At 41.2% G+C, this 26051-nt stretch overlaps 1 protein-coding gene across 1 annotated transcript in view; it reads left to right on the top strand.

The window, feature by feature from the left end:
* The first annotated feature begins 140 nt into the window (after positions 1 to 140).
* CTNNAL1 (catenin alpha like 1) overlaps positions 141 to 26051 on the top strand; it is a 61555-nt gene continuing 35644 nt past the window's right edge. The window contains exons 1-2 of the mRNA XM_030011345.2: positions 141 to 427; positions 19845 to 20034. Of these exons, the coding sequence (XP_029867205.1) occupies positions 302 to 427; positions 19845 to 20034 (316 nt within the window). The 5' untranslated portion in view covers positions 141 to 301. The remainder of the gene's footprint in view (positions 428 to 19844; positions 20035 to 26051) is intronic.

Genomic DNA, 26051 nt, shown 5'->3' with positions numbered 1-26051 from the left:
GGGGCGGCCGCCGACAGAGCGGGGAAACGGGGCGCTGTCGCTTTAAATCCCGTCCCGAGGGGCGTGGAAGGGGCCGTGAGGGGGGCTGAGGGAGAGAGAGAGAGGGAGGGAGGGAGCGAGCGCGCGCGCGCGCGGCATCGCCTGGCGCCCCGGCAAGGCAGCGGTGCCCTCGGCGGGCGGGGGAGGGGCGGTACGGAGCGGAGCGGAGCGGCGGTCGGCGGGAGCGGAGTTGTCCGGGAGTGGAGGAGGGTGGTGGTGGCGGCGGCGGCGGCGGCGGGGGGTTGTGGTCGGGTCCCCCGTTATGGCCACGTCCCCGTGCAGCAGCAGCGGCGTCTCCTCGTCGTCCTCGTCGGGGCTGGGCGCGGACGCCGGGCTGGAGATCCGCACGCGCTCCGTGGAGCAGACGCTGGTGCCGTTGGTGTCGCAGGTAGAAATACCGCCGCGCGAGCCGCGACCCCTCACGTCCCGTCCCGTCCCCCCCCCCCCCCCCCCCCTCCCCCTCGCAACCCCCACCGGGTCGGGTCGGGCGGCAACGGGCCGGTTGCCGCCGGGGGGTCCCGCCTCCCCCTTTCCCGCCCGGGACGGGGCTCGGCCGCCGCCGAAGTTTGCGCTCTGGGGTCGCGGGGTTTGGTAGCCTCCCCCCCCCCCCCCCCCCCCCCGCACCGCTCCGGGCGCTCGGGCGGGGGTGGCTTCTCTCAGCCGCGGCCCTTTCCTCTCTCTCTCTCTCCCTCCTTCGCGTCCCGGGGTCCCGCCAGGCGGGGCGGGGGCGGTATCCCGCTGCCGGAGCGGGGGTGTGAGGCGGCGGCGGGCGTTTGTGTGTGTGTGTGTGGGATGCTGCTGGCACGTCCCTCCCCGGGAAAGACTCCGAAGTTCCCCGCAAGGTCGCGGTGCCGTTGCGTAACGCCCGTGGCGCGAAGGCGCTGAGGGTGCCGTCGGCGGTTCGAGCCCCGGCGATGCCGCCGTCGGGGCGAGGGGCTGCCCCGCCGCCCGAGTTCCCCCCGGGCTTGACGAGTCTCTGGCCCGTATGGGGCTTTCCGCATGGGAGCGTCCTGCTTTTCTCGCGGCTTGGTGCTGGTGAGAGCGGTCGGCTTGCAGGGGGGTTGGCGAAGCTTTTGTGTTTTCGCGGTCTGGCCTGAGCGTTGCATTGATTGGAGCTCTTAGCGCACCCCGGGGTAGTACCCGAATTTTAAGAAGTTATCTGGTATGCAGACTGTGTCTTGGTGACCTCTTAACGTGTCCCGCACGGTGCTAAATGAGCTGGGGGAAAAAAAAAAAAAAGTCATGTTTTCAAGTGGTCTGCTAAGTAATTACATGCCAGCCACTTCGGTGTTGGTGGTTTGGTTTATTTCAGCTCTTTAGTTACAAAACTGGAGTTTGATATAGCCAATAAAACTTTTCTTTCTTGAAAAATAATGTATGAAAACAGCACAGTGTTTGCTGTATAGCATTTTTGTACTTCGAGCACTGATTATTGAAGTTAGCAAGTCAAAACCTATCTGCACAAAGTCTTTAAACAATGTGTAACAGCTATACGAAAATAACTAGTCCTGGTGAGGTCAAGTTATGTGTATGCCATCATAGCCCATCTGGAAACAAACTGTTGTAAGCCTCGTTTTGCATTTGTACAGCTTGGGCTGCAGGAAGGGCTTTCGATGGGCAATTGTGTTTCTGTACTTATCATGGTAATTTGTCTTTCTCTGTTTGAAGAAATCGCAGTCAGTTCGAAGAAGCGTATCAAAGGGATTAAACCACTTGTTCCAAGGCAAAGTAAAATTAAAGTTCAATGAATTTTCTACTCCTGAAACAATTTAGAGAGGTAAAATACGGAGACCGCTTTCAGGAAGCTTAAGAGCGAACAGAAACCCCTCTAATTGCAAAGGCTGAATTTAATTGCATATGGTAAATTCTTACTTTTAATAGATTTCTGTGAAGATGTGCGCATCTTATTCCTCTGGAATACTCTTTGAGAACAGTGGTCTTTATTTCTCTGTGAATTTGATGCACATATAGTATGTCTTGTATGATTTTTCATTGACCACAAAACCTATGAATGCATCTTCCAGAAGTGCTAAGCATCTTTCACTTCCCCTGTATGCAGTGTAAGGTGTCTGAGCATTTGTGAACACTCAGAGCTTACTGTTTTCCTGGTAAAGCACTTCAGACTTTAGATGAGCTTGTTCCCTTGAAGCGTGAGTGCTGAGCTCCGTTCAGAATCAGGCTGAAGTTGCTGATCGTATCAGCAGTAGCCCCCTACGCTTGCCTGATAAAATGCCCCACTGCTGTACTGCTTTATCAGTTCTGTCTGTACTGTTTCATTTAGATTGTTCAGTAGAGGTCTCACTGGCTGGCTTTGTTTGGGTATTTATGCAGAAAGGGTGTTTATAAAGCACTTAATCTCAGAATTTGTTTTTATATTCTGCATAAGCTATGTTTCAGCAGTAATGCTCAGGACTGTTTTTCTGCTTGTATGAAATACACTTGCCAAGGGATTTGTTCTTGCTGTGAAGTTAACTTCACAGTTTACCCTTTTGTTAAAAGCTGAGAAGCGCTATGTGATACTTGTATACTACTGAAAAAAATAGTCAGAATGTTGCTACTGCTTTTCACTACTTATTTTAAGCAAAGAGGAAACAAAAGGTTCCCTGTCTGACAAACTCGCTTTCAGTCTCTCCTGTGGAGCTAAATCTGTTCTCTTTAAGCAAAAGAAAAAAAGGCTGCATTGATTATTGTTTAAATTCATGTACTGTATAGTACATCATCGTAATTGATGTGTAATACTGTAAAAGTGTGATTGACCGCTTGCTCTTACTCAGCAAATGTGAGGGTTATTTTTGTTTGATTTTTTTAATTGCCCTTTGCAGCTTGATTTTTCTTACAGACTGCGTAGTATCAGAGTATATTTGCTGCCAGCAGTGGTATAAGATTCCTGTTTTCCTGGCAGGAGAAGTTACCCTTAGAGTCATTACTGGATATGTTTATTAGTAAATTTGTTGTTTAACTCTGTAAATATTAAGTTTTAAAAAGGTCTTCATTTTCCCTAGATCTGTTCAGACCCTGATGTGGCCCTTTTCTAATAGTGCCACAAATTACAAGACAGCAGATTTAAGCCGCAGTATTAAGCATATTTGCTAACACTTCTTTTTCACTATCTGCATATCTGTACTGTGAAGAGATTCATTCTACAGTACTGTGCAAAGCATGTGGCAGGCATGCAGTTCAGAAAATATGGCTTTTGGAGTCAAACCCCACAATTTTCTTTAGAATTCTCCTGGATAGGTGTCTTTAGTTCAGTGTTCTACATGCAAATAGTGCAGCATTCTTTAAAATCCAGACGTCTCTTTCACTGCTGCTACCCATTTCCAGTCTAATTATGCTGGGTTTCATTTTTTTATGGAAAGTTTTTGGCAACACAAGTCAGGAAGGGTGTTTAAAGTGGTCAGTGCTGACTCATTTAATAACAAGTCATTTAAACAGTTGAGGAAAGGCAAAGACGGGGGAAAAGCAGTTTCCAGGATGTGGCTCCACCAGTGACTTCCTCAGCTGCCAATTATGTACCTGTTTGCTAGTCTAGCAGCAGTTGGGTATCTTCAGAGCTGTAGGAGTCTGTCTGTCTGGATCTGTTCTAAGGAAGCGCTCTGAGAAACTGCAGAATAGGTTTTTGTCAGCCTTCACAGTCAGATACTTGGGAAAAGTTCACTGAGAGGGAACTTTGAGCTTTGTCTGCCTATTTTCCCGAAAGAGCAAAGTCAGTTTTCATAGTTGAATGTGACATACGCTCCGGCATCCTGAGTGTAGACCTGCGTGAGTACAGCTAGCTGCTCAACCTTCAGAAAGCCCATTTTGTCATAGGCACTTTGGAGAATGATTGTGTGCCCACATGTTACTCAACATGTTTTTCCAACTTTCTTGTTACAGGAGGTTCTGTCAGACCTTTTGGAATTGGCTTGACCTATATAGTCAAAACAAAAGCTTAAATAACTACAAAAAAACCATGATACCAATGTTTAGAATTTTGTTACTGTCAGTCTTAAAATCTGCCTAAGTTGACAGTGGTACGTGCATTGAGGTGGATAAAACAAATCTGTTCTTTACTATGGTATTGTTTCCTTGCTTTCTCTGAAACTAGCTAAAATAATTCCCATTTCAGTAAACATTATATAGTTATGTTACATGATGTTCTGCCAGTATTCTGTTTTTCCAGAAGTTTCTGGAGTTACGTATTAGAGCCCAAAGGAGCGGTATGACTTTAAAATAGCCATGCTGGATGAAGCTAGAGGTCCGTATATAATCAGTGACCTTTTCTCTACTTTTTTTTTGGTCAATTACCAGTGGCATCCCTCAGGGACTGATACAGGGGCTGATATTGCTTAATGTTGTTACAAATCATCTGAACGTTGGGATGATGGGCCAGCATGTTCAACAGGCATGTGAACTCCCCTACAGCGAGTTGGGGAGTGTCTGACGCTGCAGGACAGGGCTGCTGGACAGAGGGACAGGCTGGAAAGATGATCTGACAGGAAGTTTGTGAAGTCCAACAAAGGCAGTAATACCAAGTTGTGTGTCTGGGCCAGGATAACACCACGCAACAGTACAGGCTGGGACCAGCTGCCTACAGAGAACCTTTGTGGGGAAAGCCATGGGGGTCCTGGTGGACAAAGAGTTGAACAAGAGTCAGCAATGACGGCCAGCTGCATGCTGGGCTGTTAGCAGGAATGTAACCAGCAGGCTGCAGAAATGATTCTTCCCTTCTGGTTGGCACTTGTGAGACAGCACCTGGAGTACCATGTCCAGTTCTGGGCTCCCCAGTACAAGGGACAACACTGACATAGTGGAGCATGTGACATAAGAGGGGAGGTTGAAGGAAGCGGGTTTGTTCTATCTCAGGAAGACAGACGTAATGGTCAGCTAGGACCTAGCTTTTATATAGGAAGCTAAGATGGTACTTTCCCATCGGTATCACTTGAATCTGGAGTGATTTTTTTGTCTGGCCAATGGCAGAGTTTACTGCGGTCTACAACTGCCCACCTAATGGGCAGGTATGGAGAAGACCGAGACAGGCTGATCACAGACATGTATGGTGGTAGGACAAGAAGCAATGGACAGAAGTTGGAACATAGGAAAGTCTGATGAGATACAGGAAAAGGCCTTTTTGCAATGTAAGGGTGGTCAGACACTGGATAAGGTACACAGAGCACCTACAAAGTCTGCAGTTTTGGTGATGTTCAGAACTAATTGGACAAGGCCCTGAGCAACATGCTCTAAATGGACCTGGTCTGAGCAGGGAGCTGGACTAGGTAACCCTGGAAGTCCCTTTCATCATAAAAGAGTCTGATTTTTTTTTTATGGCGGTATGTATTATAGTGAAAAGATCTTGCTGCTGAGGAGTGATGGTCAGCTAGGACCTAGCTTTCATATAGGAAGCTAGGATGGTACTTTGCCATCTGCATCTCTTTAATCCACAGTGATTTTTTGTCTGACATTTTGTTCCCCGGTCAGTGTTGCAAGATGTTTCTGCAATTCCGTAGTCAGATCTTATCTTTGCTGTCCTGAATAACTTAGGATCACTGGCAAATTTTCATCATTTTATTACCTGCTTATCTATCCTCCCTCTTTATGATCATGTGGAATAATCTATGTCCCAGCGCAGGTTTCTGTGAGACTCCATTGGTCATCTCCCTCTATTAAAGTAAGTAATCATTTACTTCCTGCCTTCCTTCATCTTCCTTCTCATCATTCTGTCTCTTAATTAGTTAAATATTCATACAAAGGGCGTTCTTCATTTTTTTCAGAGACTTGCTTGGTGTCCTTTGAAACCTTTGGTATGGACTTTGTTTCCTAGTTTTCTTTCAGCAGAGTGCCCCCTTATCGATGCAATCAGCAATCTCTACGGAGAAATCTGGTTGTTTTGTGAGGCAGGAATTCCTTTAACAAACATCACGTTAAGTCTTTGCCAGTACATCGTATTTATTTGGCTGTCCACTACTTCTGTTCTTCCTAATTTTTTGTATTGATTTACCCTGTACAAGTGTCGGGCAACCTCCAAACCTCAGCTGCCGATCTAGTTTTAAGCAGGAGATTGCATGAGAAAGTTGATATAATCTGTTGCATCTTTGAGTCACCTGAAATCTTAGTGAATAACATCTAATGTTGGCAAGTTGTTGCGGTTCATTTTATCTAGTATTTTCATAGCCTCTTCTGCAGTCACTTTGATTCCACACAGATTCTCCGAGTACATCACATAGATACATTCTGGAGTAGGGATCACTTTACTTTCTTTTGTAGTTGAGCATAAATATGAATAGCTGCTCTGTTCTTATTTTCTGTCAAAGGGATGGGGCAGAGTTGTCTTAAGGAAGGAACTGAGTACATCAGGGTTACAACTCCTGAAGAAAAGGACTGTAATAGCTGGTAAGTTACTGTAAGTTTAGTGGAACTGATGTTATTCTCCATGGAACTCAACAAGCACGTTCTATCAGAGAGAGACATTTAAGAGAAGTATAAAGCTGTAGACATGGAGTTCAGTATGCTGCTGTTCCATGACACTGGCCTTTGAATTTTGTCTGTAGGCTGGCAGTGTCTTTGGGGAAGCTGTTTTGTGGTCTTGTTGCCTTGGAAGTCCTCAGGTGACTAGAGACTACTAGGTTGCTCATGTTGTACCCAGTAGCAGCAGAACTCTGAACAGCAACTTGCATTCAGTTCTTCAATATACTTGTAGACGTGGACCTTAGTATGTCTCCATACTGAAAGATATTTCCTCTGGCTGTAGCAAAGGAGCTTCATAAGGCTTATTATTTGGGGGACGTACGCGTGTGTGGTGCCAACACCGGCCAAAACCTATGTAGGAGGTAGGATAAGTGACATACACACACATGATACCTTTCAATGAGTGTTCATTTCTTCTAAAATTTGTAGCTGCAAAGCTATATTCAGTCATGGATTTGTCTTAATGTTTTTGCTAAGAGCTCTGAAGAAGAGAGTCCTACATTAAGAGCACTGTTAGACTTCTAACTTGATATCACTAGCTTTTTATTCTTGGAAGTCTACAAAAACAGGGCGGGGGGAACACCACATTTTCCCTATCTGTTTTTCTTCCACGTCATGCATCAGTCTTGTGTATAAGCTGCTCTTTGAATGTCTGTAGTTCTAGTATTGTATTGCAGTACAGGCTCATTTCCTACCTACTTTTGAACTTGTTGCTAATCAAATGTGTTCTCTCTTTCTCCTTTAGAGACTAAATAGAAGTGTCTCATGTACTCTCTGGACAGCATTCATAAAATTAAGGAATATGTGTAGTCTTATTTCCTTCCTGAATTTCAGCATTCAGTCCAAGCTCTCATCCATTTCAACTTATTTGCATTCCCATGCAGCAGATGCACTGAGAGATTTGTTCCAGCAATTCCCTTGGCTGCCTTGTTTCACTAGGCATTTTTTGGTACCTCTAGGTCTTTCCCTTTCCCACCTCTAAGGTGCTAAAGGGTTCTTGTATTTTTTGGCTGTTCTTACTCCAGTATGGTGCCAGGGCTTGCACTTTGCCCCTTGTAACTCTTTTTGGAGGATGGGAAAATTCCTTTTTGGAAAAAGTAGGGTAATCCATATTTGTCTTAAACTCATTGCTTTCTTCAGTGCGTCTGAGGGGGGAGAAAAAAAAAAAAAATCTGAGCGCACTCCTTTTAAAGTGCTTCTTGCGTACTAGCCTTTATCCTTCAGTACTTCCAAAATTCTGGTAACTTGCAAGCTTTAAGAAGCTCTTTCTCCCCTTCACCAGGATTTTCTTCTTTGTGAATTAATTTTGTACTCACTTGAGACTTGGCACTACTGTTGAGTAATAAATTATGAATTATGGCGTAGAGGCTTGCGTTGTAACTTGTACCGAGTGAAGCAAACCTCCTGCTAAACTATTCTTAGTTTACATCCTGTACCACAGAGAAACTGTGCCGTGGATGCAGAGTCATACACATTAACTGCTGTTGAGTCTGGAAGCATATGGTATGCTGCCTGGGTACAGAGTTGCACCTTATTAGTTTCAATTAGTCACTAACTCACTGACTCTTCTCCCTTTGGTTCCATAGGTATTGTGGGTTAAGTTGTGAGCTTGTGGTTTGTATTATGAATCTTCTGCTCAATACAAATTCTTTTAATGGAAAATGAAGCTTGCAGCAGCTCAACTGTTATTCAGCCTACACTTGGTACTCTGTGCCCCTAAAGGAGCCTGATTCTTTCTCTTTGATTTATGCAGAAAAGTTAATCTTATGAGTTTATCATCTGGCTGTAGATAATGTGATTACTTCAGTCACAGTATCTAGTTGAATTTCTGGGCTGATGTGGTTGTAGGTTTCCCTTTACTAAGGCTGGTTTTTAATTGACAGCTATTTAGTCATTGAAGCTAGGTTGTTATGAAACAGTGGAAGGGTAATAGGTAATAATTTACAGTTGTAGTTTTTAAGGTATGCTAGGGAGCACAGGAGTACCTTAGAATATCCTAAATAGGTAAATGAAACTTATTTTGTTACATTAATAATTAATGATGTTAATGTCACTAATTATATTCTGCTTTACAAGAAAAATTACACTTGAACATTTTATCACATGAGCAACAGCACTACCATGAAACAGTTGTGGTTTCAGGTTTTTTTTTCTGTGAACCCTTGGATGGTGAAATTGGCTTCGAGTTAAGCTTGGCTACTGTTTATAATGTTCAGTACCTTAGTCTTTGATGTGATAAATGAGTCAGACTAACATTTCAAGTAGCTGAAGTAAGATGCTTCTTACTGACATAGCTGAAAATCAATTGCTCTTTTTCAATGGAATCTTATCTTTCAAATTTATGAGATCTGATTAATGACTTCTCTATAGATTAAAAAAATTTTTGTAGTTCTCAAGCAGAATGAGTGTTAAATCAAAACCGCCTCACAGTGATCCTGCACAAAAAGAATTAGAGCAGCTTTCTTGCTATTCAGCATTGTTAACAGATGGTTTTAGACAGATTAGGTAGGGAAATCCCCAAAGGATGAATTATGAATTAATGATTGCAAACAACTGTAATTATAGTTCAGTAAAACTGTATGGTACTATGAGCCTATGGCTTTCTGCATGGATTTATTTTGTTTATTAATTCATTGACAAAGCATAACCCGTGCTAGATAGAGCCTTAAATGAAAGTTTTTACTCATTGTGTTGTATTGTGTTCCATCACTAGCCTTGTTTTAAGCTAGTGGGGTAAATGAGTAGTGATACAGGCTCTAGTGCCAACTTGTAACTGTTAATATACTCTAGACACTGAATGGTATGATTTATTGTTTTTATACATAAGATGAATTCTCAAATGGTAAGATAGCTCCTAAACACAAGTTACAAAAATCATGTATGAGGAAATCCTAAGGTTCTCTCAGGTGTATATGGAAAAAAGAAAAAAAAAGTTATGCAGTTGCTTTTGTCATAGAGAAACATTTTTGTATTTATGTTTTGTATTAGGCAGAATGGATATAACCACTTACAACCACACAAATCGTGTGTTTTCAAATAACAATGAAGTAAAATTGTGCTGTAGTAACGTAATCTTGTAAACGTGGTTTTTGGGTTGGTGGTGTGTGTGTGTGAAAATTGTTTAGAAGGGTAATATTGTCCAAAGTTGCAAGTGCTTAACATGCAGGAGATAGACCAATGTATGTAATGTTCCCTTTTAATTATCAAAGATTCTGTATTGTATCTCAATGTTATATTTAAATATTCTTAAACTTTCCAACTGAATGAGTTTTTGTGGCCCTTGAGCTCTTCAAGGAAGCAATCAGAAGAATATACAGGCTCTTTAACATAAATAAGATAATAGTTCCTGGATTATATGAAGTTTTTGTTTTGTTTTACGCTCCGTAGGTGGATAGTAGTTGGATTTGCATAGCCTTTTCCAGAGCACACTGTACTTCTCTGTTAATCCCTAGGGCAAGTATGTGCTTTTCAAGATGAAATACCAGGTGTTGCTCTGAATTGAAGTGGTATGTCAAAATGCTGCTAAGGAAGCCGTCTCTAAAAAAGGTGGGAGGAACCCTCCTGTCTGCAACATGCAGTGCAAGACGGATTGAATGGCTGGTATCTGTGCCAGTGGAGCTGCCTGTTCATGGGACTAACGAGCAACTTTTCCTGCATCTTCAGGAGCCAATCCCAACTTGAATAGAAAGAATTCACAATTGCAGGTGGTATCAGTGTGTTGTCCCTGTTACATCCTTTATTACGACGTCTGAATTTTTAGTTCCACAACAGTGGCTTTTTTTTTTAATAAGCAGCTCAGAGCTGGCTTGGGCATTGTTTGCACAAGCAGTAGAAGGTTAGGTACATTAACAAAGGCAAGTTAGGGAGGAAAGCCACAATAATAATTTGCTGTTCAGTCTCTGGTTTTGAGGTTACCTGATCTTGTTAGTAAATGAAGTTATTTCTGAGACTTGCATCTCTCTGGTGCTGAAAACATGTCTGCATCTGTTTTGACCACATCTGAAAGTACACTTTAAACAATGAACTTCCCTCTGAGTTGGTTTTGTTTACTTAGGCTTGCTTCTGCCCAGGATTTCTAGGTGCAGAATGAAAAAGGGTAATAGGTTCGTTTATGAAATCTACCCATTTGGCTAAGAAGATACTGAACTGGAGGGCAACAGGAGGGGAGGAAAATGTACTGGCTTGTACACCCCTGAAACCAACTGTTTGGTCTGTTAGCTTATGTTCACTTTTTCTAGTGAGGTAGTTGTGCGTTTCAGAAAACTTCAAGACAGCAGTTGAGTTAGAAAGCCAATTCACAATGAAAAGCGCAGTAAAGGCCATTTTATTTTTTTGATGCATTTTAAGGTAGGTAAATACATAATTTTTGATGTTTGGTATACTTGTTGATGATCAGAAGAGGTTAAATTGGACTTTCAATTTGAAAAACTATTTTTGCCAGCTCATGTCAAGTTGCTCAAAGGTGCAAATTTCAGTCTGTAAATTTCCATACATCTTTTAAAAACCAGAAGGAAGCTCGAACTTGCATTGTCTGAAAATGAAGATCTTTATCATCATCACTCATTTCTATAGAAATTCTGAAGATACCTTTTGGGGGGGGAAGATAGGGTAGTCCTCTGACTTCTAAGGCACGTGACAATAAGAGTACACAAGGTAGCTTTCATCGGTGGTTAAGCCTCACTGAGCATTCTCCAATGATCCTTATCCTTCTCTTCTGTGTGTGGAAAAAAGAAGGGAGGCTGGCAGGAGTGCAGGTCAGTTTTCGTGTACTTTTCTGCTTCATACCTGCAGATCACTGGGGATCCCTGATTTTAAGGAGTCTGTGAAAAATGAACATTAAAAAGCAAGCATATTTCTGCTCTACAATAGTGTTACTTTAGTAACATTATTCAAGCAATTAAAACCTCCACATAATATCTAAGAATCCACAGGTTGCAAGAACTAGTCAGCTGTGTTGATTCCTTTTTTTTGTTTCTCCAGAGTTCCTTTTCACAACAACTTGCAGAAAAAGTTGGAAATAACGCAGTCCCACTAAAAAAAAAAAAAAAATAAAAAAATCTGAAGTTTCCAGAGTTTTGATTACTTTGAAAAAACTCACAATTCCCCAAACCCAACGTTAACCCACACTGGAGGAGGTAAATTGGTGTCATGAAAGTACCACATCTCAACTGAACAAATTCATCTGTATCACATGTCGGATAATCATTTGCTTGATGGTGTTTGGTTTGGATCTTGAAATTTAAAGGGCCCTTGGTTTTCTAGGAATGCATTCAGCACAAAGAAAGGGTAGTCACTACTATAGTACAGTCTTGCTGTGAGTTGAATCCTCTCTTTTGATCTCTTAACAATTCCAAGAATGTGTAACAAGTACATAGCAATGGTACTAATAATCTGAGGTGTGTATTCGAATTTGAAGTTGTGTACACTTGTCTTTCCTGGTAAACTTTACAAAGAGTAGGTTTCAAAGCCTAGACCTGAAGGAGGTGAAGAGGACTGTTCGCACCCCTTCCAAATAATATTTTCTACTTGTTGAAGCTATTGTGCTTGTGAGAAGTGCACAGTTAAATGTTGCAGTGTTTTAAAATGAAATGTACAATTTGCAGTTAACCAAAAATCTGGTTACAACTGCAACAGAGCTAGTGTCTCATTTGCATGTTTTATTCTCATGCTCCTTTCTAGGCACCCGTGTTTGGGTACTATAGGAGATAAGATGCTAGGTTAGGTATACCAGTGATCTGATTTGGTAGGGCTGTTCTTGTGTTGCTTGTCAGCTTGTCCCTGCAGGTCCTGGATTGTTCCTTCTTCCTTTTCAGAGGTGGCTTATCAGCTTGTTAGACACTACACGTGAAAGGTTGCCTGAGGCTCCTCTAAGCATGTTAGCATTTGCCCACAGATAAGTCAACCAGCTTACAGGTTGTTAAAGTAGTTTATTTCATTTGCTTCCCTGAAGGCTTTTGTGAAAGATGTGTACAAAAGCAGTGAGAAGATGCTTTTTAAAAGCCTTCAGGTAAAGATACAACTATAACAGTCTCAATGCCACAAGCATAACAACTCAGCAGTCTTGGACACGCAGCGTATTCGTACTGCCATTCTAGACACCAGTGCATAGGCAGTATGAGGAAAATATGTAAATAGGGGGTGGCAGGATCTTCCACTGCCTTGGAAGCTGTTCTTTTACAGAAGTGGTGACTTAGAGTCCTGAATGATGCATTGAGGTCTGCACAACTTCTGCAAAAAGGGGTTGGTTGCCCCTTTTGAATAATAAACGTGTAGAAGAAACTGTTCTGGTTCAAGTCTCTGTAAAGCAGAGGCAGTTGTCTCAAATAACGTTTTTTGGATAAATAGAATATGGGTTCTTACAGTTAACTAGCACATTAGTAATTAATGCAGTTGCATTTCATTTTGGTTAATCTTTTCCAGCCTTTGAAAACTTCCAAAGTTGAGTTTCTACACAGTTTATTTGTGGGATTTTTCTGCAAAATTAAAACTGAGTAGGAAGATAAAGCTTTCCAATTCTAAAAATCCGCATGTTAGCCAGACTTCTAAAAAATATTTTAGTGCTTGAAATTGTAGAAAGTGCTTAGTAAGACTTTCATTTATGCCTGGACAGGCATCTGATCTTATCAGACTTTTGATTTCTAGGGCAGGTAAGCAGGTAATCCTTGTTCGCTTCTCAAGATCTCTGAGGCTCGTCTTTTGTGATGAGAAGTCTATGTGACAGTTCTGCTTGTAGCCCTTATGGACTGGATGTCGAATGCCAGCTGCTGCTCCTGTGCTCTCTCACACGTATGGTTGTATTCTGTAGCAGATGTGAGTGTTGGAACAATGTGTCCTGCTGTCTGGCTAAATGAGTCTGAAGACCTGTTTGTCTTTAAGTAGTACACAAGACTAATGAGAGACCGTACCTCAAATGTAATATTAGAAGTTCCCTCCTGCCCCCAAACTCAAGATGAACTAATGAAAGTATGAGCAGTGCGGCAAAGGGCTTTTTGGCTGAGTTTTCTACATGTCCTATCGAATGTAACTAAGTTTACTTTACAGCACACCTTTGTTGTAGGGGTTTGTACCTTCTTCACTAGTATGTAGTGCTATTGCACTTTCTTAGCAAAGGCTTTCTGTTCCTGGTATTATGTTTTTTTCAGAAAGGAGTTTTCTACCATTATGAAATTAATGGAAGGTAGAAAGCAGAAAATACACAAAATGGAAGAGGAGCTGTGAAGGATGCTAATTCTCATTGCATAGAGGAAACATCTTGAATATTTTTGCTAGCAGGAAAACCGATTACTGTGAGGCTGTAACAAGTACTACTCTTGAGAGTCTAAATCATCCTATGTACAATGTGGGTATTTACCCAGGGAGGGAGGTGGGTAGGGTATCTTCCAACATGACTTCTCAGTTTAACTCTTGTGTCTGTAGCAGTGGCTGTGAAATAGCTATGTTTCCCCTGGTTTTATTTATAGTTGTCTATAAATACTTTCCGAAACCCAGTCTCTTAAGTATCACTTAATTCTGTCATGCAAGACTTAATTACACTGATAATAAATAGACATTAGAATATTTTTAGCTAAGCATGCTGTCATGATGCTTCCTGTGCATGAAGCATATAACGACTTAAATGTCAGTATCTGAAGGCCATCAAAAAGCTATGAAACCAGCTGCTCGAAAACTGCCACAACTGAGCTTGTTTCCTTAAGTATGAAGTACATCTTGATACATTATGGCTATATATGTTAGTTCCAGTAAAGTACTTGGCAAAATGCCATTTTTCTCGGGCTGTTTGTAACAAGTGACAAAAGATTGTAACTGAGAGTTTCTTGAGACTGCACACTTCTAAACTGATTGTCTCAAATCTCAGATAAGCATTCCATGGAAATAGTGTAAGAGCTGGCATTAAACAGAGCGTAAGTACCATCAAAAGGACTGTTTCCTTTCTAGGACCTGATCAGTAAATCCTTAAGTAAACAGCATGTAACGTATTGCTCTTGTTCAAAGAGACTTGCAGGTAATCTTTTCAGCTGTTAACTCCTGCCCAAACACCACAGATGTTAGTGACTGGGTGATACATGATCAGAATACAACAGATTAAATGGAGAGCTTAGATAATAATGTTCTTGAAGTCACAGGGGTTTTCTTCTTTTAAAAAAAACCTGAAAGAAACACAACAGTGGTAGTTCTGGTCTGGTTGCAGCTGGATGGGCTGCAGGGGGAAACCAATTCTTTGAAATCTGAAATATCCTTTAACTCTGGAAGTTTTCACTAATTCAGTTTTTGATAGGCTCTTAGGGTATCTTTGGAGGAGGTGGTTGTTCACTGGGGAGAAAGTTCCTTGTTAGGTTTCTTGTGGGTCTTTGCTTTTCTCCATTTAACTTGTCCAATTTTATATCTTTGTTTTAATGTTGTTTAAAAGTTGGGACCAAAAACTTTGCTTATTTTTTATTTTAGAAGCCTGGCTTATTGCCTTTTAATGCTCATTGCTTTATTTGTATCCTGAAGCAAATGGTATTGTATGCCTCTCCCCAACACCCCTCCAGTTGTACTGCTTAGAGATTTTTTTTTTTTTTTTTTACTATTGTCTGAACTGGTTAAATAATCTTTGTGCTGCTTATTAGCATCACAGTTTACTTCAGTTTGTCGCTTAACATACCAGTGAAATTCCTCTCCTTGCTCAGTTAAGATCTTGTTTGTTATTTTTTTAACCCTGATTATTAATTATAAGTTTGATTAAGTCTCAAAAAGCATCTGAACTGTAGTTGCTATTACCTCTGCTTTTTTGTAACTTTATTTTAAATGGAGGATATACCTGAGTATATACCTGTCACTGTTAACACTTCATGAAGGAAAGAGAAAGATATTTCTCAGTACTAGATGTTCTCCTTGTTTGCACAGCAATGTTTTCTGCAGGTGGCAGGTTGAGAAGCCCATCTGTATCTGAAGAACTTTCCTCATGCCTTTGATGTTATTAAGTGGTTTACATTATATGTCTAATTTGTGTTTCCAGAACCAAAGGCAGCCCTTTTTCCTTTAGCTGATACATATTTCATATCTTCCTGTATCTCTTTCTTTTATCACGACTTACCTACTCCTATTTTAGGGCTGTTTGTTACTTACTTTTTTGTAACAAACATCCTATGCAAATTTTACTATATTAGTACAGGCTGCATTTGCTACCTAATGTTGATCACCCTTGAAATAGGTGTTACCTGAAGCTCTTTGTCTTGATATGTTTCAAACTTCTCGACCAACTTCTTTTAGTTCTTTCACAGTGTTTTTTAACTGGCAATCCATACAGTTTTTAACATCTCGGGGTGGGGGGGAAGATGGAGCTCAACAAAATTCCCTCTGTTCTAATGTTAGGGTAGTTACTGTAGTGGCCCTAAGTTAGTGACTCAAAGAAGAAATTATATTACCTAGCTAAGAGTTCATTATTCCAGGAGGTATTTGCAAAGCCTCAGCTGCTGTGTATAACCATAGGCTTCCAAACTGAGTTTAAGCTGCATATACAAGCTACTCCAGTGGGTGTCTAGAGTACGTCATAGAATCACAGAATGGTTTGGGTTGGAAGGGACCTTTAAAGACCATCTAGTCCAACCCCTTGCCATGGGTAGGGACATCTTCCACTAGATCAGGATGCTCAAAGTCCTGTCCCACCTGACCTTGAACACTTCCAGGGATGGGGCATCCACAACTTCTCTGGGCAACATGTTCCAGTGCTTCATCACCCTCACAGTGAAGAATTTCTTCCTTATATCTAGTCTAAATGTACCCTCTTTAAAAGCATTATCCCCTGTACTGTCACTACAGGCCTTGGTAAAAAGTATCTTCATTTTTTTTTTCATAAGCCCCCGTTATATACTGAAAGGCTGCAGTGAGGTCTCCCCAGACCCTTCTCTTCTCCAGACTGAACAACCCCAACTCTCTCAGCCTGTCTTCATAGAGACATGCTCTATCGCTCTGATCATTTTTGTGTCTGGACCTGCTCCAACAGGTCCATGCCTTTCTTGTACTGGGGACTCCAGAGCTGGAAGCAGTACTGCAGGTGAGGTCTCACTAGAGCAGAGTAGAGGGGCAGAATCACCTCCCTTGACCTGCTGGTCACGCTTCTTTTGATGAAGCCCTGGATACAGTTGGCGCTCTGGGCTGCAAGCACGTGTTGCTGGCTCAGGTCCAATTTTTCATGCACCAGTACCCCCAAGTCCTTTTCTGCAGGGCTGTTCTCAATCCATTCACCCCCCAGCTACATTGGTACTGGGCATTGTCCCAACCCAGTTGCAGGACTTTGCATTTGGCCTTGCTGAACTTCGTTAGGTTAAGATGACACTGGTGATGACCTGCCAAAACAGCTGCTGATTCTTGCTTCACCTTATGTGGGGGGGTATAGGAGGTGTCTTTTTCTGCAAAACTGATAATCCCCTCTGAGAGTGCTAAAGAAGTGATAGAATTGTAAACTTCACCCATGTCTCAAATGAAAGTGTTTCTGAAAATGTTTTTTAAGACTTCATTAAAGCAACTTAAACTGTGACATCTTCATGACTTTTATAATTTGCATACCTCTACAGTAACATATGGGATTAAAATGCCCTTGATGATTTTTAAGAGACAGTGGGATTCCTTTCACTCTGCAGTGTTAGTTGGATATGCATTTTTTCAGGGTTATGCAGAACATGTTTAAACTTCTACTGGTATAAAATGCTGTGGGAGGTAAGCTTGCAGCCAGGATGTGCATCCAACTAGTATTCTATTTGTCTTAGGCCAGCGTTATTTTATATATACTTTTGAGAAGTCAGTAACTATGAATGTAGTATTAGCCCTTTGTTTGCATAGCACTGTGTTGCTGTTTGCTTAAAAATCAGTTGAGGAAACAAAGTTGTGATCCTCTATCAAATTGGTTTTCTTCAGTGTTTGGTCTAATGCTCTCTGTAGGCTTGCTGCCCATAACTAGTCAAGAATTCACCAGCTGGGATTGTTAGATCAGCTGCTCTCAGGTATTTGATAGTTTGGTATACCTAAAGCATCTACAGTGCAGGAATTCAGGAGAGCTGCGAAGTGCAGCTGTTTTTAATATCCATTTGATATTAATCTGAATTTCCACTGAAGTGATGGTAATTGTGTGTTTTGGGGAATGTCATTCCTCCTCTAGAATGAACCTGAAGGTGTTCAGATGTTTGTTTAGTATACTCTGTTTTCATTGTAAGATGATATTTCACTGGATGGGCATCAGGGGTTCATAGGCTTTGGGGTTGAAGTTTGGTGAACTAGGGGACTCTTACAGGGACAGATTTGTTGTATGAATTCTAGAAAGGGGCCTTCCTTTAGAGCTTGTGGCTTAGGTACAAGTTGGAGAAGTAGGGCATATATAAGAAGGCAGTGGGCAGATGATGCATTTCTGTAGTGATGTTTTGTACCAGGACAAAATACTTTTCTGTTCCCATAGCAGTCCTTTGGTAGGACAGCACTATTTATTGGGGTAGTTCTTAGCTTTTTCTGGCTTTTTTTTTTTTTTTTTTTTTTTTTTTTTGCAAAGTGCTCTATGAATTATTGACATTTTCCATTGCAAAGAGTTTAATACTGCAAACTTGACTAAACCAGCTCCTGGCATTCAAAACCAGCCCCCAGTAAGGTGTTAAAAAACACCACTATTTTTTTTCCCAGAAATACAACTCAGTGATATCTGAAGGGTAAGCCTTGGGCATTGATCAAATTGCAAAGCAGAACAGTTCCTACACTGCTTCCTGCTCTGTCCTTGGATCAAATGTGAGCATTACAGGAACAGCTTCTATGCTCTACCGTAGACTTGACTGGTAGGAGAATGTATGAGTGAATGATGATTTATGGTTTTTTGAAGAACAGGCAAAGACATCTATGATTAAGCTGATACAGCTGAGGTGTTCAAACACTTAAGTAATTTGTGGAATTCTGAGATTCTCTCAGCAGACATCTTTGAGCTCCTGGGGATGTGTCTTACAATGCAGTTGTGTGGGCTTTTTAAACCACGCTGCTGCTGAAAGGAGCGCTTCTGCCCATCTTTCTCTCTCCAGTCTGTACCTTTTCCCTTTTGCCACCAAAAGTATTCGTACAGCTATGCAATGACCTGGACTGGGCAACTGATTATGAGGAAAGCTAAAATAACAAACATCACCTTCTCTACAACTCAGGTTTAACCCACATGAGATAAATTCATTGCAAAAATGAGAGAGGGAGAAAAGGACAGGCAGGACTATCTTTCTTGGCAGCAATGATGGCTTTTATGCTGGTTTAGGATGTTTAAAACTACAGAGTTTAACTTCTGTCCTGCATCTCAATAGAAAATGGTTATCATACCAAAAATGTAAAACTCCTATACTGTTTGTAATGCAGTTTGTAATTAATTAATTCTGAGTGGCAGGATTGCATACTGTTCTCATGTTTATTTAATGCCTTGGTCGAGAAGCTACTTCTGCAATCCTGCCTTTCTCTTTGGGTGGGAGAGGGATCTCTTTGTTTCCTCATGTTTGGTGTGTTGGGCAAATCTTCAGTTTCCTGCAGCCTTCATGCAGCCAATCTCTGGTCCGTGTGATCCAAGAAGGCATGTATAGCGCAATGTAGTACCGGGCAGAAAAGCTGATACAGGGTGTGGAGTTCAGAATAAGAATGTCCTCACAAATTGTTTAACTACTGATACCTTGCATCTAAATGGCAACCTTTTTCTAAACTCTAGAAAACATGTGTAATTGAGGATGTTTGAGTACAGTGGATAATTTAATGGGGGGAGGGCTGGAATACTTCAGAATATTTCTAAAAGACAAACAGTTCTTCTTTTTGTGTAAAGTCTGTGCCACTGCTCATTCTTTATTAAAGCAGGCCTTAATCAGTTGGGTAAAATGTCATTTATAGAGGCTTATTTCAGTAAAAAGAGCCAAAGCTCCCAAATCCTAGTTGATGAGTGTGTTTAGTTACCTGGCAGTACAGAAACTTTGTAGATTTCCAATACTGGCAAACCCAAACCAATGTTGATATGTCTGCTATTGGACTCCTCAGCTTTTACTGTGTCTGTAATGTGAAAGCCTGTTGAGTGACCTCGGGCAGCTTATTTTAATACTGCAAATGGGAGGGGGGAAAAAAAAAAAAAAGAATCCCTCAGTTCATTTGAGATGTGAGATAAGCTGAGATCACAGCAGATGAGCAAACTTAATTATACTCCAAATACTTTTTTTTTTTTTAAATTCTCTGAGAAGTTAAATGATACCTCATGACTCAACATTAAATTTTATTAGTGAAGTATGGTAAAAATCTATTACTGAGTTCAGTTCAAAACTTGCCTTTAATACTGAAGTTAAAATGTCTTCTTGCATACAGTTCTAATAATTAACTCTTCTTGTTCACAGATAACTACTCTTATTAATCATAAGGATAAACCAAAGCGTTCAGACAAGACTCTGCAAGCAATTCAGCGAGTGGGCCAAGCAGTTAACCTGGCAGTTGGAAGATTTGTAACAGTAGGTGAAGCTATAGCCAATGAAAATCATGAATTGAAAGAGGAAATGAGTGTTGCTTGCATTGAGGCAAGGAGAGCAGGTATGTAGTTACTCATGAAATTGTGCTTGTGCCGTTTTTGGCACACTATTTTTAGTGTCAGGAATAATGTAAGAACTTTATTTAACTGCTTAACCCTCTTCCGCTGGTTCATTCAAGGCCTGATCTGTTACCTGATTTTGTCACTTACTTAAATTGCTGTCATCTTATGGACAGGGAATGGAATTGTGTGTTGGCTTTGATTTTTAGAGGATATTTTGCCACAAGGAATTACCTGACTGCTCTTTGTTTTTTGATGTTACTACAGACAAAGAGCAGAGTGTTGAGAATACAACTTCAGAGTTTACTGCTCTCAAGCTAGAACAGTAGAGTATTTAAAGTAATTTGAGTGTTACGTTATTGAGGTCACTGCGTTCTAAATCTGAATGTCTGAATGAAGGTCAGTGTCAACCCATATTTCATCAGGACTCAGTAAGATGACTCACATCAGTCATCTGATGACTCCCCTCAGTAGCATGAAGATCATATCATACTTGCCTTTTTGCTGGATTCAACTTCTGTTGCAAACTTGCTCTGTGTGTGTATTGAATGTGAAGTATAGATAATTAAGTTGCCTGCTGTCACCCTTCTCCCCCCAGAAGCCTCTGTCTAGGTGAACAGTGGGTTATATTCTCTGATACTGTAAGAGAATGTCAGTGTCATGCTAGAAACAACTTTTCTAGATATTCAGTACTATTCCTTGCATGATATTTCAGTGGCTCTTAGTAAGTGTATATTCTTACATCTGCAGTACAGCCTTCAGGAAGATGGTACCTAGAAGAACATTCCTTTTGTTGTTAGTGGTGGTGGGTTTTTTGTTTTTTCTTTCAAATACCTTTGGATCATGGGAAATTCCTTGTTTAAGCAGGTGAAAGTACCTACAGGTGTGACAGGCTCTGCTTAGTCTGGCTTTAGGGAGACAATCTTGAGCTTGCGGATGTGGAGGCAAATAAGTGACCCTTCAACACTAATGTCTTGATGACTGCAGAAAGGAGTAGTACTCTACTCCAAGACATGGGTTACTGTACTTAAAATTGATCTGTTGAGTTAAACAGTGGACTTGTGGGTGGGTGTTTGGTTTTTATCTTTTAAATAACTTCAGAAGCCTGAGAAACTTGCCTTTTGCTGTCCTAGCTGGTGTATTTCTTGCTGGATCACTGTGCTGGCCTCAGATTTTGGGGATGCAGTTCATTCTATATTTGCGATTTAAAAGAAAAAAAAAAAAAGCTTAGAAATTAGGCATGGTACTGAAGAAATTCTCTGAAAATCCCTCAACAATGAGTTGCAATGTCTAGAAACATGCTGGTGATGAATGATTGTTTTTGTGATTTGAAGGACTATTCTAGATAAACTTCAGACTGAAAATTCATGGTCGCTCCAGTAAACTTGGCAGCAAACAGAAATGTCCTAATTTGAAAACATTCCATTTGTTATGTGAAGCATGTGTTTTCTCTTCAGAGATCCAAGTAAAATGCTGACAAGCCAAAATTGCCAAAGTTTACGTCGATAATCTCAGCTGCTAGAGGAGCAGTGCAGTCTGGGTCTCTATTTCTTGACTTGCCAGTTATGCTGTAGCCAAGTGCTTTTTCTCCCTATCAGTGTATCCAGGAGGAGCTCAGAATCTAAAAATAGTCTGCAGTGTTTTCTCTCACCAAATGGCTATACTTTTTTTACATTGTAAGATTTATTTCCTGTTACGCAGTAATGTGCCTCAATCTACAGAAGTGAAGATACAGACTGTTTACTTTTCTGTCAAGCCTCACATTTACCTTGGCATGGGTCAGTTATTCTCTCTGAGCTATCCATTTGAGATCTAACTGAAGACTTACATGGGAAATTCAGTGTATCAAACATGTTTGCTGCTGGTTTTTTGTTTGATGGGGTTTTTTTTTTGTGCCAGTATCTCTGTGGGCTGTTAAGTGTTGGACAAGGTAAGGCAGTCCTTTGTGCAGATAAATTCTTATGGATAACTGTCCTCTGAATTCAGTCTCTGAACACAGTTGATCAAATGCTATTTTGAACAACTTTTGTGTTCCCAAGCAAGCCAATAAAATCTCCTGGCCAATTATAGCCGAGCATATTGACTTGTAGAAAAGAAGCCCATGTTCTGATGGCAGCAGAAAGCCCTTGCTGTTTAGAACAGAGGATGTTGTAGAGCTGTCCATACTTCTTTTTAGCCAATAAATTAGATTGTGCCTCAAAAATTAAAGGGACACTTCATTAGATGTGGAAGATACGATTTCAACACGAAAGGATTTAGAACATTAAGCGTCTCAGTTGCTAAGGGAAGTAGGGGGTCTTTAAATCAATTGCATATCCTGCAGAGGCTTTGAAGGATGACAGATGTTGTATCTGTCTCTTGTGAAGGGTATAATCAGTGATCTGAAGTGTTTCAGACTTGTTATGACTATTTCCTTATAATAAACCTTGTAATTTGATTGACTCAAAATAGAATCATAAAACGCTGCAAAGGGTCATGTAGCAGATTTTGCCTAACGTTAGTCTTGCACTGTGTCAGTGTTTACAGTGACAGTATAGTAGTGGAATGTAACTCAAAGAAGCACATTTTTAGATGCCCATCTGTGATTTGTTCTTTTTTTTTTTTTCCCCTCCAAAACTAGGCAAGACTGGTTAATTTAAAAGAGAAAACACATGTCAAGAATGAGTTAGTGTCATAACATTTTCAGTGTTCTCTGCCAGTTGACTGCATAGCCCTAAAGGAAGACATGGACTAAAATGGAAGCAATAAATAGCGCTCTCCTGTTTTTTGCCTTGTCTTTTAGTACAGAGAAGGACTAAATTAAGAAGGTTGAAAACAAAAAATTTAAAATGGATAAATAGAATCACAGCATAACTTAGCTTGGAAGGGACGTTTAACTCAAGAATGGAGACTGTGCAATTTCTTTTATGCCTCTTACAGTGTTTGACCACCCTTACAGTGGCAAAAGTATTTTCTTACATCTTTTTCATTGCTTTTTGCCCTATCACGCACCTCTGGGAGCAGTCTGTCTCTGTCTTCTCCATATCCACCCATCAGGTAGGTAGTTGTAGACTGCAGTAAACTCTGCCATTGGCCTTACCTCCTTAAGATGGAACAAACCCGCTTCCTTCAACCTCCCCTCTTATGTCACATGCTCCACTATGTCAGTGTTGTCCCTTGTACTGGGGAGCCCAGAACTGGACATGGTACTCCAGGTGCTGTCTCACAAGTGCCAACCAGAAGGGAAGAATCATTTCTGCAGCCTGCTGGTTACATTCCTGCTAACAGCCCAGCATGCAGCTGGCCGTCATTGCTGACTCCTGTTCAACTCTTTGTCCACCAGGACCCCCATGGCTTTCCCCACAAAGGTTCTCTGTAGGCAGCTGGTCCCAGCCTGTACTGTTGCGTGGTGTTATCCTGGCCCAGACGCAGGACTTGGTATTACTGCCTTTGTTGGACTTCACAAACTTCCTGTCAGATCATCTTTCCAGCCTGTCCCTCTGTCCAGCAGCCTTGTCCTGCAGCGTATCAGACACTCCCCCAGTTTGGTATTGTTCACACACTTGCTGAACATGCTGGTCCATCATCCAAGGAACAGTTTTGATGCCTTGTATCAGTCCCTGAGGGACATCACTGGTAACTGACTGCTGTTGGACTTTGTACCACTTATCACCATCCCCGAGCCCAACAGTCAGGTCCATTTTCTACCCACCTTATTGTTCACTTACCCAGTTCATATCTTATGATTTAGTTATAAGGACACTATGGGAGATCATGTTGGAGGCCTTGCTAAAGTTGAGATACACAGCATCCATTACTTTCTTTTCTAGAGCCAGCCTCATCTCATTATAGAAGGCATTCAGGTCAATAAGGGACTACTCACCCTTGCTGGTCTGTGGTGGCTCTTCCCAATTGCCTTTCTCTGCTTCATGTGGTAATGGCTTCCAAGATGATTTTAATAATACTCCTGGAGACTGACATGAGGCTGACTAGCCCTTAATTGCCTGAAGTTTTCTTATTACCCTTCTTGAAGATGGGTGTGACAGTTGCCTTTCTATCACTGGAAATCTGTCCCAATTGTCACAATCTTTCAGGCATCATAGCAGAAATATAGTGACACTGAACTGCTCCTTTGACACTCTCAGATGTGTCCCATGGACTTGTGTATGCCCAGCTGGCTTCAGTAGTCCCTAGATCAGTCTTTTTACCCTAACAGGTCTTGTTCCTCATAGCTTACTCCCAGGGCACCATTCCTGTTCTGTAGTTGCAGACCTGCAGGCAGAGAAGGAAGCCTTTGTTCTGTTGTCAAAAATCTCACGTTTCTAGGGCTGTCTGGAGCTTTTGACAGGCAGATGTTGCAGCTCTTTCCATGTTCTCCAATTACTCTTTGACTAGATGCTTCACTTAAGGCTTGATAATCATCTTCAAGAAGGTGAATCCCACAGCATAAGAAATGGGATAACGATGTTGTGCATTCTTCCTTGGTTACCAAAAGCACTTTACATCTATTGTAGTTGTTCTCTCTGTGTTTCTACAGCATTTTATGTTGTCACATGTATTTTGAAGTCAAAGGAAGAGATGGGGGTTAATCTGCTGACAAAGTTGAACAGTTCCAACTAGAGATTGGCCTGAACTGAAATCAGTTTGACTGTGGAGAAGGCAATGGCCAATCTGTTTTCCTGTTAAATGATCTCTGTGCCTGACTGGAGACTTACACTGACAGTGAAGCTGTAGGACATCTGGCTGCCCTCACTGTTTGGATAATAGCTGTACTTTTATAATTCTTCTTGCTTCTATTCATTTTCAGGACCTTCAGCTGTGGAACTCACCATGTCAGAGCATAGTCTGTTTATCACATTTGCATACTTACACTAGAGAGACCTTCTGATTTTTTGTAGCATGGCTTTTATGACCTGGCCTTGTCCAAGCAAAAGTACTGGGAGTTCTTTGCCATAGTGCAATACCTCTTCAGGCAACTTAGGAGCTCAAGGGATTACAGTTGTCAGAGGAGAGAAATCTATACATAAATACTATGAAGTGTGGAGCTCTGTAGTTTGAAGGACTGTCAGGCCTTCCATGTTCCATAGTATTTGTGTGTGGTATTTCCAGAGTAATAATGCACCTTCAGATTCCTCATATGGGACCTCTGGCTTTATCAGGCTTTTGGAATATCTTGTCTGCTTAGGTGAATTACCTTAGTTGAGGTTTTGAAGATGAGTCATAGGGGACTCAATCAAATGTCCTAGATTTTATCTTCAAGGATGATCTGCAGGTTAGTTGTGGGTTGATCATCTTGTCTTGCATGCCAACAAAAAGCATGTCTCGGAGCTTGCCTGAGTTCAGTCTCCCTGCAGTTGTCCTGTGGTTGTGGAATAGGAAACTGCTCTATACCTTTCCTCTATTAAGCTATTATCTAGGGTACTCCAGAAGATTTAATTGGATAGGGGCCTGTGATTTTTCTCGGACAAGGAGATCCACTGGCTGCATTGGATTGTAGAATTTTTAACCACATAAAAAATAAGTGGTCAAATAGTCTTATTTAACTATTACTATATAAAATGCTAGTTGAATAAAGAGATGCTTATGAACTGAAAATCAGTGCTGCTTTGCCTTTTTTTCTCTCCCATGTCTGACAACATACTGTTTGGTGGCCCTCCTTTGAACCTAAGTGCAGTAGTCTCATTATAATACTTCAGTCCTATAAGTTATAAAGTTACTGTTTGGAATGTCTTTATTCTTCATGCCTGAAGACTTCTACAGGAGTAGGAAATCCATAAATTATAGGAATACTAACTGAAGTTTGGAAAGTGGAGGGGAATTTGTAGTTCTTCCTTTGCATTTCATTCCTTCAGTGTGTTGATGCTGCAAGTGTCGACACTGATTTGACTTTTGCTATTAAAATTGGCAAAATACCTCCCATGAATGTTTTCTCCCTTCACACTCCCCAGCTCCACCCCCTGCACCTCAAATATCTATAGACTACTGTAAGAAAATCAGTGTATGTTACAGATGGAAGAATGAGGCAGTATTGAGTAATAGT

Source organism: Aquila chrysaetos, chromosome 4, assembly GCF_900496995.4.
Source record: "Aquila chrysaetos chrysaetos chromosome 4, bAquChr1.4, whole genome shotgun sequence".
Taxonomy (NCBI): Eukaryota; Metazoa; Chordata; class Aves; order Accipitriformes; family Accipitridae; genus Aquila; species Aquila chrysaetos.
This window is presented reverse-complemented; position numbering and strand designations above follow the sequence as displayed.